Source organism: Ranitomeya variabilis, chromosome 3 (assembly GCF_051348905.1).
Source record: "Ranitomeya variabilis isolate aRanVar5 chromosome 3, aRanVar5.hap1, whole genome shotgun sequence".
Lineage (NCBI taxonomy): Eukaryota > Metazoa > Chordata > Amphibia > Anura > Dendrobatidae > Ranitomeya > Ranitomeya variabilis.
In genome coordinates this window covers 105124352-105140171 of record NC_135234.1, presented here as the reverse complement: position 1 = coordinate 105140171, position 15820 = coordinate 105124352, and the positions used below count along the sequence as shown (strand labels likewise).

General features: G+C 42.9%; 1 protein-coding gene across 1 annotated transcript in view; it reads left to right on the top strand.

The window, feature by feature from the left end:
• LOC143815352 (protein ABHD15-like) overlaps window positions 1–12194 on the top strand; it is a 73573-nt gene extending 61379 nt beyond the window's left edge. The window contains exon 3 of the mRNA XM_077294471.1: window positions 11425–12194. Coding sequence (XP_077150586.1) covers window positions 11425–11965 — 541 coding nt within the window. The 3' untranslated portion in view covers window positions 11966–12194. The remainder of the gene's footprint in view (window positions 1–11424) is intronic.
• The last annotated feature ends 3626 nt before the right edge of the window (window positions 12195–15820 follow it).

The window sequence follows — 15820 nt, the reverse complement described above, 5'->3', positions numbered from 1 at the left end:
GTAAGGAACACAGCAGCACAGTCCACCACTCTTAAACTTGTACCATGTACAGTGAATCTAACTCTAGGTCATAGCAGACACTCAACATTTGGATTGATGGTGGGCAGCAGTATCTTATCTCAGCCTACTTGGTATTCTGCCAGAGCATCCACTAGGAACACCTCTTCCTACTCATGAAAGAAGGGACTGAACTTCTACTTCAGATGTTCTCAGGTACCTGCCCTATTAACATTCTAGGACCGGTTTCTGTCACTATAACAAGTGATGCAAGATAGTAAACCCAGCACTCAACTATCTTGCATCTATATGGTTTGGGAACCTAACCCTAGCACCTTCCTTTATTTCGTAGTTGTGCTCATGCTGTCTTTTCTATACTATAACAAGTGATAGCATAACTACTGTATATACTCGAGTATAAGCCGAGAATTTCAGCCTATTTTTTTAGGCTGAAATTGCCCCTCTCGGCTTATACTCGAGTCATTCCCAGGGGTTGGCAGGGAAGGGGGAGTGGCAGCTGTCTAATAATACTCACCTGCTCCTGGCACGGTCCCTGCAGGTCCCTGGTTCTCTGGGCACCTTTAGCTTCTTCCTGTATTGAGCAGTAACATGGTACTGCTCATTACAGTAATGAATATGGACCCGACTCCGCTCCCATAGGGGTGGATGTCATGTTCTCAATGGCAAGAGAACATAGCATCAGCATATATAGGAACTAGCTCTTGGAAGATGGGAACTGAGCTGACCATGAACTAAACCTAACGCACAACTAGCAGTGGCCGGGTAGCATGCCTACGTTGATTCTAGATGCCCAGCACCAGCCGGAGGACTAAATAATGCTAGCAGAGGAAAATATTAGTCCTAGCTCACCTCTAGAGAAATACCCCGAAAGGAGACAGAGGCCCCCCACATGTATTGGCGGTGAATTAAGATGAAATAACAAACGTAGTATGAAAATAGGTTTAGCAAATTTGAGGTCCACTTACTACATAGTAGAAGACAGAAAGGACACTTTCATGGTCAGCTGAAAACCCTATCAAAACACCATCCAGGAATTACTTTAAAACTCTGGCATTAACTCATAACACCAGAGTGGCAATTCCTGTTCACAAGAGCTTTCCAGACACAGTAACGAAACTACAGCTGTGAACTGGAACAAAAATGCAAAAACAAACATGGACAAGAGTCCAACTTATCTAGTAGTTGTCTAGGAGCAGGAACAAGCACAGAGAGGCTTCTGATAACATTGTTGACCGGCAAGCAACTAACAGAGCAGCAAGGTTATATAGCGACTCCCACATCTTGATGGGAACAGGTGAACAGAGAAGATGAAAACACCAGTTCAATTCCACCAGTAGCCACCGGGGGAGCCCAGAATCCAAATTCACAACAGTACCCCCCCTCAAGGAGGGGGCACCGAACCCTCACCAGAACCACCAGGGCGATCAGGATGGGCCCTATGAAAGGCACGAACCAGATCAGAGGCATGAACATCAGATGCATTCACCCAAGAATTATCCTCCTGGCCGTATCCCTTCCACTTGACCAGATACTGGAGTCTCCGTCTGGAAACACGAGAGTCTAAGATTTTCTCCACAACGTACTCCAACTCACCCTCAACCAACACCGGAGCAGGAGGCTCAACGGAAGGCACAACCGGTACCTCATACCTGCGCAATAATGACCGATGAAAAACGTTATGAATAGAGAAGGATGCAGGGAGGTCCAAACGGAAGGAAACAGGGTTAAGAATCTCCAATATCTTATACGGGCCGATGAACCGAGGCTTAAACTTAGGAGAAGAGACCCTCATAGGGACAAAACGAGAAGACAACCACACCAAATCCCCAACACAAAGCCGAGGACCAACACGACGGCGGCGGTTGGCAAAAAGCTGAGTCTTCTCCTGGGACAACCTCAAATTGTCCACCACCTGCCCCCAGATCTGATGCAATCCCTCCACCACAGCATCCACTCCAGGACAATCCGAAGATTCCACCTGACCAGAGGAAAATCGAGGATGAAACCCCGAATTACAGAAAAACGGGGACACCAAAGTGGCAGAGCTGGCCCGATTATTGAGAGCGAACTCTGCCAATGGCAAAAAAGCAACCCAATCATCCTGGTCAGCAGACACAAAACACCTCAGATATGTCTCCAGGGTCTGATTAGTCCGCTCGGTCTGGCCATTCGTCTGAGGATGGAAAGCGGACGAAAAAGATAAATCTATGCCCATCCTAGCACAGAATGCCCGCCAAAATCTAGACACGAATTGGGTCCCTCTGTCAGAAATGATATTCTCAGGAATACCATGCAAACGAACAACATTTTGAAAAAACAGAGGAACCAACTCGGAAGAAGAAGGCAACTTGGGCAGAGGAACCAAATGGACCATCTTAGAGAAACGGTCACACACCACCCAGATGACAGACATCTTCTGAGAAACAGGCAGATCTGAAATAAAATCCATCGAGATGTGCGTCCAAGGCCTCTTAGGAATGGGCAAGGGCAACAATAATCCACTAGCCCGAGAGCAACAAGGCTTGGCCCGAGCACAAACGTCACAAGACTGCACAAAGCCTCGCACATCTCGTGACAGGGAAGGCCACCAGAAGGACCTTGCCACCAAATCCCTGGTACCAAAAATGCCAGGATGACCTGCCAACGCAGAAGAATGAACCTCAGAGATGACTCTACTGGTCCAATCATCAGGAACAAACAGTTTATCAAGTGGGCAACGATCCGTTCTATCCGCCTGAAACTCCTGCAAGGCCCGCCGCAGGTCTGGAGAAACGGCTGACAATACCACTCCATCCCCAAGGATACCTGTGGGCTCAGAGTTACCAGGCGAGTCAGGCTCAAAACTCCTAGAAAGGGCATCCGCCTTAACATTCTCAGAACCCGGTAGGTACGACACCACAAAATTAAACCGAGAGAAAAATAATGACCAGCGCGCCTGTCTAGGATTCAGGCGCCTGGCGGTCTCAAGATAAATCAAGTTTTTGTGGTCAGTCAATACCACCACCTGATGTCTGGCCCCCTCAAGCCAATGGCGCCACTCCTCAAAAGCCCACTTCATGGCCAAAAGCTCCCGATTCCCAACATCACAATTCCGCTCAGCGGGCGAAAATTTACGGGAAAAGAAGGCACAAGGCCTCATCACGGAGCAGTCAGAACTTTTCTGCGACAACACTGCCCCAGCTCCGATCTCAGAAGCGTCGACCTCAACCTGAAAAGGTAGAGCAACATCAGGCTGACGCAACACAGGGGCAGAGGAAAAACGGCGCTTAAGCTCCCGAAAGGCCTCCACAGCGTCAGGGGACCAATCAGCAACATCAGCACCCTTCTTAGTCAAATCGGTCAATGGCTTAGCAATATCCGAAAAACCAGCAATAAATCGACGATAAAAGTTAGCAAAGCCCAAAAATTTCTGAAGACTCTTAAGAGAAGAGGGCTGCGTCCAATCACAAATAGCTTGAACCTTGACAGGATCCATTTCAATGGAAGAGGGAGAAAAAATATATCCCAAAAAGGAAATCCTCTGTACCCCAAAAACACACTTAGAACCCTTCACACACAAAGAATTAGACCGCAAAACCTGGAAAACCCTCCTGACTTGCTGGAAATGAGAGTCCCAGTCATCCGAAAAAATCAGAATATCATCCAGATACACAATCATAAATTTATCCAAATAATCGCGAAAAATATCATGCATAAAGGACTGGAAAACTGACGGAGCATTTGAAAGACCAAAAGGCATCACTAAATACTCAAAGTGGCCCTCGGGCGTATTAAATGCGGTTTTCCACTCATCCCCCTGCCTGATTCGCACCAAATTATACGCCCCACGAAGGTCAATCTTAGAGAACCACTTGGCCCCCTTTATGCGAGCAAACAAATCAGTCAGCAACGGCAATGGGTATTGATATTTTACAGTGATTTTATTCAAAAGCCGATAATCGATACATGGTCTCAAAGAGCCGTCTTTTTTTGACACAAAGAAAAAACCGGCTCCTAAGGGAGATGACGATGGACGAATATGTCCCTTTTCCAAGGACTCCTTTATATATTCTCGCATAGCAGCATGTTCAGGCACAGACAGATTAAATAAACGACCCTTTGGGTATTTACTACCCGGGATTAAATCTATGGCACAATCGCACTCTCGGTGCGGAGGTAATGAACCAAGCTTGGATTCTTCAAAGACGTCACGATAGTCAGACAGGAACTCAGGAATTTCAGAGGGAATAGATGATGAAATGGAAACCACAGGTACATCCCCATGAGCCCCCTTACATCCCCAGCTCAACACAGACATAGCTCTCCAGTCGAGGACTGGGTTGTGAGATTGCAGCCAAGGCAATCCTAGCACCAAATCATCATGTAGATTATACAGCACCAGAAAGCGAATAATCTCCTGGTGATCCGGATTAATCCGCATAGTTACTTGTGTCCAGTATTGTGGTTTATTATTAGCCAATGGGGTGGAGTCAATCCCCTTCAGAGGAATAAGAGTCTCCAAAGGCTCTAAATCATACCCACAGCGTTTGGCAAAGGACCAATCCATAAGACTCAAAGCGGCGCCAGAGTCGACATAGGCGTCCGTGGTAATAGATGACAAAGAGCAAATCAAGGTCACAGATAGAATAAACTTAGACGGTAAGGTGCAAATGGAAACAGATTTATCAAGCTTTTTAGTGCGCTTAGAGCATGCTGATATAACATGAGTAGAATCACCACAATAGAAACACAACCCATTTTTCCGTCTAAAATTCTGCCGCTCGCTTCGGGACAGAATTCTATCACACTGCATACTCTCTGGCGACTTCTCAGTGGACACCGCCAGATGGTGCACTGGTTTGCGCTCCCGCAAACGCCTATCGATCTGAATAGCCATTGTCATGGACTCATTCAGACCCGCAGGCACAGGGAACCCCACCATAACATCCTTAATGGCATCAGAGAGACCCTCTCTGAAAGTCGCCGCCAGGGCGCACTCATTCCACTGAGTAAGCACAGACCATTTACGGAATCTTTGACAGTAAATTTCCGCTTCATCTTGCCCCTGAGATAGGGACATCAAAGTTTTTTCTGCCTGAAGCTCCAAATGAGGTTCGTCATAAAGCAACCCCAAGGCCAGAAAAAACGCATCCACATTGAGCAACGCAGGATCCCCTGGTGTCAATGAAAAAGCCCAGTCTTGAGGGTCGCCCCGGAGCAAGGAAATCACAATCCTGACCTGCTGTGCAGGGTCTCCGGCAGAGCGAAATTTCAGGGACAAAAATAATTTGCAATTATTTCGAAAATTCTGAAACCCAGATCTATTCCCCGAGAAAAATTCCGGCCAAGGAATTCTCGGCTCAGATACAGGTGCATGACAAACAAAGTCTTGCAAATTTTGTACCTTCGTGGCGAGATTATTCAAACCTGCAGTTACACTCTGAAGATCCATTACAAACAGGTGGACACAGAGCCATTCAAGGGTTAAGAGGAGGTAAGAAGCAGCTAGACAGCAATTAAGGGCTAGGCATCAAAACTCTGAGGGGAAAAAAAAAAAAAAAAAAATTCCCTTAAACACTTCTTTTTCTCCTGCTTCAGCCCAAACAATTAACACTTTGCGGGCCGGTCAAACTGTCATGTTCTCAATGGCAAGAGAACATAGCATCAGCATATATAGGAACTAGCTCTTGGAAGATGGGAACTGAGCTGACCATGAACTAAACCTAACGCACAACTAGCAGTGGCCGGGTAGCATGCCTACGTTGATTCTAGATGCCCAGCACCAGCCGGAGGACTAAATAATGCTAGCAGAGGAAAATATTAGTCCTAGCTCACCTCTAGAGAAATACCCCGAAAGGAGACAGAGGCCCCCCACATGTATTGGCGGTGAATTAAGATGAAATAACAAACGTAGTATGAAAATAGGTTTAGCAAATTTGAGGTCCACTTACTACATAGTAGAAGACAGAAAGGACACTTTCATGGTCAGCTGAAAACCCTATCAAAACACCATCCAGGAATTACTTTAAAACTCTGGCATTAACTCATAACACCAGAGTGGCAATTCCTGTTCACAAGAGCTTTCCAGACACAGTAACGAAACTACAGCTGTGAACTGGAACAAAAATGCAAAAACAAACATGGACAAGAGTCCAACTTATCTAGTAGTTGTCTAGGAGCAGGAACAAGCACAGAGAGGCTTCTGATAACATTGTTGACCGGCAAGCAACTAACAGAGCAGCAAGGTTATATAGCGACTCCCACATCTTGATGGGAACAGGTGAACAGAGAAGATGAAAACACCAGTTCAATTCCACCAGTAGCCACCGGGGGAGCCCAGAATCCAAATTCACAACAGGTGGAGCCACATATTCATTACTGTAATGAGCGATACCATGTGACCACTCAATACAGGAAGAAGCTGCGGGCACCCAGAGAACCAGGGACCTGCAGGGACTGCGCCAGGAGCAGGTGAGTATAACAAGGGCATATTCACCGGTCCCACGTTCCACCGTCGGCGCCGCTCCATCTTCCGCGTCCTCTGCAGTGACGCTCAGGTCAGAGGGCGCGATGACGCAATTAGTGTGCGCCTCCCTCTGCCTGAACAGTCAGTGCAGAGGACGCGGAAGACACAGCGGCGTCGACGGTGGAACGTAGGACAGGTGAATATAGCAAGTGCCGGGGGCCTGAGCGACGAGAGGTGAGTGTAATGTTTTTTCTTTTTTTTTTTTTTATCGCAGCAACAGCATATGGGGCAAATATCTCTATGGAGCATCTTATGGGGCCATGTGCAGCATTATATGGGGGCAAATATCTCTATGGAGCATCTTATGGGGTCATAATCAGCATTTGTGCAGCATTATATGGGGGCAAATGTCTGTATGGAGCATCTTATGGGGCCATAATCAGCATTTGTGCAGCATTGTATGAGGCATAATTTTAATATGGAGGATCTTATGGGGCCCATCATAAACTGTATGGAGCATTATATGGGGCGTATTTTGTATGGAGCATCTTATGGGGCCCATCGTGAACTGTATGGAGCATTATATGGGGCTCCTGATTCAATATGGATATTCAAAAACACTTCACCTACTGATGTCTCAATTAATTTTACTTTTATTGGTATCTATTTTTATTTTTTACATTTACTGGTAGCTGCTGCATTTTCCACCCTAGGCTTATACTCGACTCATTAAGTTTTCCCAGTTTTTTGTGGCAAAATTAGGGGTCTCGGCTTAATGCTCGGGTCGGCTTATACTCGATTATATACGGTATTTAACCCCTTAATCCCATATGACGTACTATCCCGTCAAGGTAACCTGGGACTTAATTCCCAGTGACGGGATAGTACGTCATATGCGATCGGCCGCGCTCTCGGGGGGAGCGCGGCCGGGTGTCAGCTGACTATCGCAGCTGACATCCGGCACTATGTGCCAGGAGTGGTCACGGACCGCCCCCGGAACATTAACCCCCCCGGCACACTGTGATCAAACATGATCGTAGTGTTCCAGCGGTATAGGGAAGCATCGCGCAGGGAGGGGGCTCCCTGCGTGCTTCCCTGAGACCCCCGGAGCAACGCGATGTAATCGCGTTGCTCCGAGGGTCTCTTACCTCCTCCTCCCTGCAGCAGGCCCGGATCCAAGATGGCTGCGGCATCCGGGTCCCGCAGGGAGGTGGCTTCACTGCGCCTGCTCAGAGCAGGCGCCGGGAAGCCTCCAGGAGCTGTGCAGGTCAGATCGCCGATCTGACACAGTGCACAGCAAAGTGTCAGATCGGCGATCTTACACTATAACATCATGCCCCCCCTGGGGCAATGTTATAGTGTAAAAAAAAAAAAAAAAAAAAAAAAAAATTCCCCGAAAAATGCAAAAAAATAAATATATATTGTTCCTATAAATACAATTCTTTATCTAAATAAAAAAAACAATAAAAGTACACATATTTAGTATAGCCACATCCGTAGCGACCCGACCTATAAAACTGTCCCACTAGATAACCCCTTCAGTGAACACCGTAAAAAAAAAAAAAAAACAGGCAAAAAAAAACGCTTTATTATCATACCGCCAAATAAAAAGTGGAATAACACGCGATCAAAAAGACAAATATAAATAACCATTGTACCGCTGAAAATGTCATCTTGTTTCGCAAAAAACGAGCCGCCATACAGCGTCATCAAAGAAAAAATAAAGTTATAGTCCTCAGAATAAAGCGATGCCAAAATAATTATTTTTTCTATAAAATAGTTTTTATCGTATAAAAGCACCAAAACATAAAAAAAATATAAATGAGGTATCGCTGTAATCGTACTGACCCGAAGAATAAAACTGCTTTATCCATTTTACCAAACGCGGAACGGTATAAACGCCTCCCCCAAAAGAAATTCATGAATAGCTGGTTTTTGGTCATTCTTCCTCACAAAAATCGGACTAAAAAGCGATCAAAAAATGTCACGTGCCCGAAAATGTTACAAATAAAAACATCAACTCGTCCCGCAAAAAACAAGACCTCACATGACTCTGTGGACCAAAATATGGAAAAATTATAGCTCTCAAAATGTGGTAATGCAAAAAATATTTTTTTGCAATAAAAAGCATCTTTCAGTGTGTGATGGCTGCCAATCATAAAAATCCGCTAAGTAACCCGCTATAAAAGCAAATCAAACCCCCCTTCATCACCCCCTTAGTTAGCGAAAAATTAAAAAATTTAAAAAATGTATTTATTTCTATTTTCCCGTTAGGGCTAGGGTTAGGGCTAGGGATAAGGTTGGGGCTAGGGTTGGAGCTAAAGTTAGGGTTAGGGTTGGGGCTAAAGTTAGGTTTGGGGCTAAAGTTAGGGTTAGGGTTGGGGTTAGGGTTTGGATTACATTTACGGTTGGGATTAGGGTTTGGATTAGAGTTAGGGGTGTGTCAGGGTTAGGGGTGTGGTTAGGGTTACCGTTGGGATTAGGGTTAGGGGTGTGTTTGGATTAGGGTTTCAGGTAGAATTGGGGAGTTTCCACTGTTCAGGCACATCAGGGGCTCTCCAAACACGACATGGCGTCCGATCTCAATTCCAGCCAATTCTGCGTTGAAAAAGTAAAACAGTGCTCCTTTCCTTCCGAGCTCTCCCGTGCGCCCAAACAGGGGTTTACCCCAACATATGGGGTATCAGCGTACTCGGGAAAAATTGGATAACAACTTTTGGGGTCCAAGTTCTCTTGTTATCCTTCAGAAAATAAAAATTTGGGGGGCTAAAAATCATTTTTGTTGGAAAAAAAGGATTCTTTATTTTCACGGCTCTGCGTTGTAAACTGTAGTGAAACACTTGGGGGTTCAAAGTTTTCACAACACATCTAGATAAGTTCCTTGGGAGGTCTAGTTTCCAATATGGGGTCACTTGTTGGGGGTTTCTACTGTTTGGGTACATCAGGGGCTCTGCAAATGCAACGTGACGCCTGCAAACCAATCCATCTAAGTCTGCATTCCAAATGGCGCTCCTTCCCTTCTGAGCTCTGCCATGCGCCCAAACAGTGGTTCCCCCCCACATATGGGGTATCAGCGTACTCAGGACAAATTGGACAACAACTATTTGGGTCCAATTTATCCTGTTACCCTTGTGAAAATACAAAACTGGAGGCTAAAAAATCATTTTTGTGAAAAAAAAAAAATATATATATTTTTACGGCTCTGCGTTATAAACTGTAGTGAAACACTTGGGGGTTCAAAGCTCTCAAAACACATCTAGATAAGTTCCTTAGGGGGTCTACTTTCCAAAATGGTGTCACTTGTGGGGGGTTTTAATGTTTAGGCACAGCAGGGGCTCTCCAAACGCGACATGGTGTCCCATCTCAATTCCAGTCAATTTTACATTGAAAAGTCAATCGGCGCTCCTTCCCTTCCGAGCTCTGCCCTGCGCCCAAACAGTCGTTTACCCCCACATATGGGGTATCAGCATACTCAGGACAAATTGCACAACAACTTTTGTGGTCCAATTTCTTCTCTTACCCTTGGGAAAATAAAAAATTGGGGGCGAAAAGATAATTTTTGTGAAAAAATATGATTTTTTATTTTTATGGCTCTGCATTATAAACTTCTGTGAAGCACTTGTTGGGTCAAAGTGCTCACCACACATCTATATAAGTTCCTTAAGGGGTCTACTTTCGAAAATGGTGTCACTTGTGGGGGGTTTCAATGTTTAGGCACATCAGGGGCTCTCCAAACGCAACATGGCATCCCATCTCAATTCCAGTCAATTTTGCATTGAAAAGTAAAATGGCGCTCCTTCCCTTCCGAGCTCTGCTATGCGCCCAAACAGTGGTTTACCCCCACATATGGGGTATCAGCGTACTCCGGACAAATTGTACAACAACTTTTGGGGTCCATTTTCTCCTGTTACCCTTGGTAAAATAAAACAAATTGGAGCTGAAATAAATTTTGTGTGAAAAAAAGTTAAATGTTCATTTTTATTTAAACACTCCAAAAATTCCTGTGAAACACCTGAAGGGTTAATAAACTTCTTGAATGTGGTTTTGAGCACCATGAGGGGTGCAGTTTTTAGAATGGTGTCACACTTGGGTATTTTATCTCATATAGACCCCTCAAAATGACTTCAAATGAGATGTGGTCCCTAAAAAAAAAAAAAATGGTGTTGTAAAAACGAGAAATTGCTGGTCAACTTTTAACCCTTAACTCCCTAACAAAAAAAAATTTTGGTTCCAAAATTGTACTGATATAAAGTAGACATGTGGGAAATGTTACTTATTAAGTATTTTGCGTGACATATCTCTGATTTAAGGGCATAAAAATTCAAAGTTGGAAAATTGCGAAATTTTCAAAGTTTTTGCCAAATTTCCGTTTTTTTCACAAATAAACGCAAGTTATATCGAAGTAATTTTACCATTATCATGAAGTACAATATGTCACGAGAAGACAATGTCAGAATCACCGGGATCCGTTGAAGCGTTCTAGAGTTATAACCTCATAAAGGGACAGTGGTCAGAATTGTAAAAATTGGCCCGGTCATTAACGTGCAAACCACCCTCGGGGCTTAAGGGGTTAATTTTTTTTTGTAAGTCTTAGTGTTTCCTTAGCACAAACTTCCAAATGCAGACATTTTGGAGTTTTTTTTACTGCCTGTCTAGATTTTTGCAATATTTAACATATTTGACCAGCTGAGTCACTGTCCTGTTATAAATATTGCATACAAAAAATGTCTGGTATTTATATAGTGTGTAGGTAAAAGTCATGTTTCACAAGTAACTGATATAGATTATCTCTATCTCTTTACAGATGTTCATTATAATTTTTACATCTAGAAAGTTTGCTTATAATAATACAGGTACATCAAGTAGCAAATTCAACATTAGTTAATTTTTCAATATCATGGAAAATATTAGGAATTCTTCCATTTCCATGTTCACTCATTCTATTACTTTTTTCCTTACAGATATGCCACAGCTCTGGGACAACTTATTAATACTGAAAGACTTTTGGGGAGTCGGACTTTGAAGGAACTTGAAGAAGCTTTGTTTTGTCAGACCAAGGTTTCCAACGGTTTGACTTGGGATGCTTATTGGGAAAGGAACGACCCTTTAAGAGATATTGATGAAGTGGCTATTCCAGTCTTGTGCGTTTGTAGCAAGGATGATTCCATCCGTGGGGAAGCCAATAACACTGTACCCTTTGAGCTTTTTGAGACAAACCCACACTTCTTCTTGTTGATGACCCGTTATGGTGGTCACTGCGGGTTCATCAAAGACAATATTTCCAGTACAATGTGGAGTCACAGCGCACTGCTAGACTTTTTCAAGTCAACTGTAGACTTTTTTGCAATGGAAGAAAGGTCGAAAGGTGTTTCTAGAAGGAAAGGAACTATCTCTAGCTCCACGATCAGATTGCTACAGGACAGAGCCTCCTGCAGAAAAGAACAAACCTGTCCCCACAATATCCATGAAATATATAACTGGCAACGGTCCTACACACGATGACACAAACTACAATCAGAACTGTAAAATATGTGAATTTTTTTTATTGTGGAACTACTTGTGGCTATCAATTATGGAAATTTTATATACTTATTAGACATCTGGGTGGTAACATTTGGCCTTTATCTCATTCTGCAAATTTTAAAAGAATTAGTAATGTGATCGATTTAAAAATACTAAAGCATATTAAAGGCCTTGCCACAGTAAACATATTCCGTTTCCAGGATTTGTTGCTATTGTAGAGTTGAAGCAAAGCTCACTAGTTTGAGTTGCAACTGGATGGTGTAATATCCTGTGTAGATAAATAAATATATATATATATATATATATATATATATATATATATATATATATATATATATATATATATATATATATATATATATATATATATACAGAATTTCAGCATTTACATATCTCAGTAAGCATGCAGTATCTATAGTCCATAGCAGCTAAGTGGGCAAATTTTCTTTATGATGTGGGGCATACTGGGAAAATTGACCCCCGATTATACAGAGTTTAGGAGGATTCAACTAGTCTGTTTCTAATCACATGATGTCGTAGACCTAATGGAAAAGAGAACAATTAGATGAATAGAAAGGTGAAACAAGCAATTTTAAGTACACAGTGCTATATAATAGGATGATTGCAATATATTAAGAGGATAAAAACTTTAATGGGAGGAGGAGGACTTTTCGTATTGAGGTTTTTCATTCTGTTACGATACCACAGGTGTGTAGGCTAGCTTTAATAACATTTGTGAAAGAATGGCTCATTCCAAAGATCTCACAGATACCCATGTGGTCCTGGAAGAGGAAGAGTAGAAGCAGTTTCCGCTGGAAAGTGGAAGCTAACTCCATATTATTGCCGATGGATTTAGACTTGTTGTAAAAGCTCTTGCAGGTGTAATGTCACAATACCTTTGCCCATACAATGTATATTACAGGGGCAGATATACCATATGTGCATCCTTTGTGGCGGCACAAAGGCCACTAACGTGTCACTAAGGTGCTCACTGCTGCTAAACAATAGCAGGTAGCATACTGCTATTAGATTACAAGTAGTAGCATAGCTACCAGGGAGCAGAGGTGGTGGTCACGTCAGGCCCCGTGCTCAGAGGGGCCCAACCGGAGCTACTGCTACTCAACACAGCACGCCGATGTAGTTTATCTCTGCAGCAGAGTAGGTAGAAATGGTCTCCCTGCACAGCCGCTCTCCCTTCTGTAGGCTGCAAGTTGCATTAGGCCTGAGGCCTACAGGATGGGAGATCCAGGGATGGGAGATCCAGGGCCGAGAGATGCCACTGTCTGCTGAACTCGCCCGATATAGGAGAGGTTATGATGTTTATTTTAAGATTGTGTTATTGTGTCATTATGTATGGGGCTACTAAGAGGCCCATAATAACATAGTGTCGGCTACTAAAGGGGCCATCATACAGCATGACGCTTTAATTGATACCGTTTTGGGGTAGATAATGTTTTGATCGCCCGTTATTGCAGTGTTGCAGCGACCAACAAAACTGAATTTTGGCATCTCCATTTTTTTTTTTTCTTGTTACATCGTTTACTGATCGAATTGATTTACTTTATATTTTGATCGAACATTTCTGAACGCAGTGATACAAAAAAGTTTGGGTTTTTTGTTGTTGTTTTTTTCATTGTTTTAACCCTGCTATGTATAGCAGAAATCATCATCTCCTATCAACGTTGGCCATGGGCCGACATTCATAGGAGATCTGCAGTGACAAGCACGGAGGGTCCTCTGCAGATGCCTGGCTGTCATGCTAACCCATCGGCACACCGCGATCACATGAAAGGGGTGCCGATGGGCAGGTCTCATGACTAGCTTCTGGCACTCTCGAATTTAAAGATTCTGTCACTGATTGACAGCAGAATTTAACATGTTAACAGCTGTGGGTGGATCGCGATTCCACCCTTGGCTGTTAATGGCATATAACAGCTGATCAAATCATATATAGTGAAAGCTACTCAGAGGTCACTCACACACAGTGGTAATTACTAAGGGAGGCAAGCTATAGTACAGCATAGGTGCTAAAAAGGGGCCATGACACGAAGGCAACTATCTACTAAGGGGAATCATATAGCCAGGTCAGTTTTAGCATTTAGTGAACATGGTAAATAAAAAGCCTAAAAAACAACTCTGGAAATGCACTTTTTTTTTTGCAATTTCACCACACTTGGAATTTTTTTCCCCAGTTTTTCAGTACGCTATATGGTAAAATCAATGGTGTCATTCAAATGTACAACTCGTCCTGCAAAAAACAAGCCCTCACACGGCCATATTGGCAGAAAAGTAAGAAAGTTATGGCTCTGGGAGGGAAAAAACAAAAATGTAAAAAACGGATAATCGCAAGGTGGTGAAGGGGTTAAAACTATTCCATGCTGCCTTCTCGACAGCCTGAAGTACATAATTGAACTGAATGTCTGTGTAATTCTCCCCAATCTGTGGGCCAACAAAGATACCCTCTTTCAACTCTGCATGACTTAATTGAGGAAATTTTGAAGTTAAAGACCTGAAACCGTCAATTTCTTGTTACAAGCTCTTTATAAAGTGTTTTCCATTAGTCCTAGTCTGATGTGTAGTGGAGGGAGTAAAATATTCTTAAAGTCAGCCAATGGTTCACTTTGTACATTTTTTGCACCGGACTGAAGTGTTCTCTTCACCGGATAATGCCAAACTAATACAACCGAATATGAAGAAATGTCTTCGATTCCATACATTTACTGCATTACAATTCTCCATGATCTATACTTGTAAAATAAAAACGACGGCTAATTCTCAATTTTATCTGCTGACATTTTTGCTTTTAGGAGCATCAATTCTATACGAATTAGCTACTTTTGTTCAATTTACAAATTTGTTGTTAAACAGTGTTATTAGGGGTGCCACTGTAGTTGTAATTGAGGTTATCTGGTTAGGGGCCCACTCGGACATTTCCCTATCCCTGAGCTGAATCCTGAACTACGAATTTGATAAGTATGGGACTGCGCTAATAAAGGTCATAGCGCACAACAACTGGTGAGTTATTTGAGAGATATAAGAGGATACTTCATAAAGTGTTTGTGTAAGCAATAGTGATGAGCGAACGTGGTCGGATATGGTGTTAGCAGCAGTGCCACAGACTGATCGCCTCCATGCTACGCCACATTGATGCAGTAACTGATGCAAAAGGCGCCCCGACCAAGTATGGACTGCGTTTACTGAACATACATTTCAGTAGGCCAACATTTCAGATTTTACAATAATTTTTCAAGCTGGTGGTATAAAGTATTCTAATTTACTGAGATAATGACCTTTGGGTTTTCATTGGCTGTAAGCCATAATCCTCAACATTAACACAAATAAACACTTGAAATAGATCACTCTGTAAAGACTCTATATAATATACGAGTTTCACTTTTTGCTTTGAAGAACTGAAATAAATTAACTTTTTGATGATATTCTAATTTTGTGAGAAGCACCTGTATGTCGCTTGTTTAATCAGTACTTTATAAATCTATCCTGCACTCTATAGCGGAAGTAGCAAAATATGAGGAAGATCTAATCCAGCAATGCCATGTTTCGGCTAGAGGTTGCCTATTTCATGAACATTTTGCAACTTCCTCTACTGAGTGCTGCTTGTTACCTGTTTTTGTTACTATAATGAACACTACCATGTTCCCTCTCTTTTCCCTGAAGTGCTGTCTAAACCTTCTCTTTTGTTAATTGTGTTTATAGAAAAGCAAGGATCAATTTGTAACTAGTCAAATAGGTTATGAATTTACCCAAATTTTGGATTCTATCGTATCTGAAATTTTTTGGATCTGAATCACATGACTACAGCAAATTTATCGACCG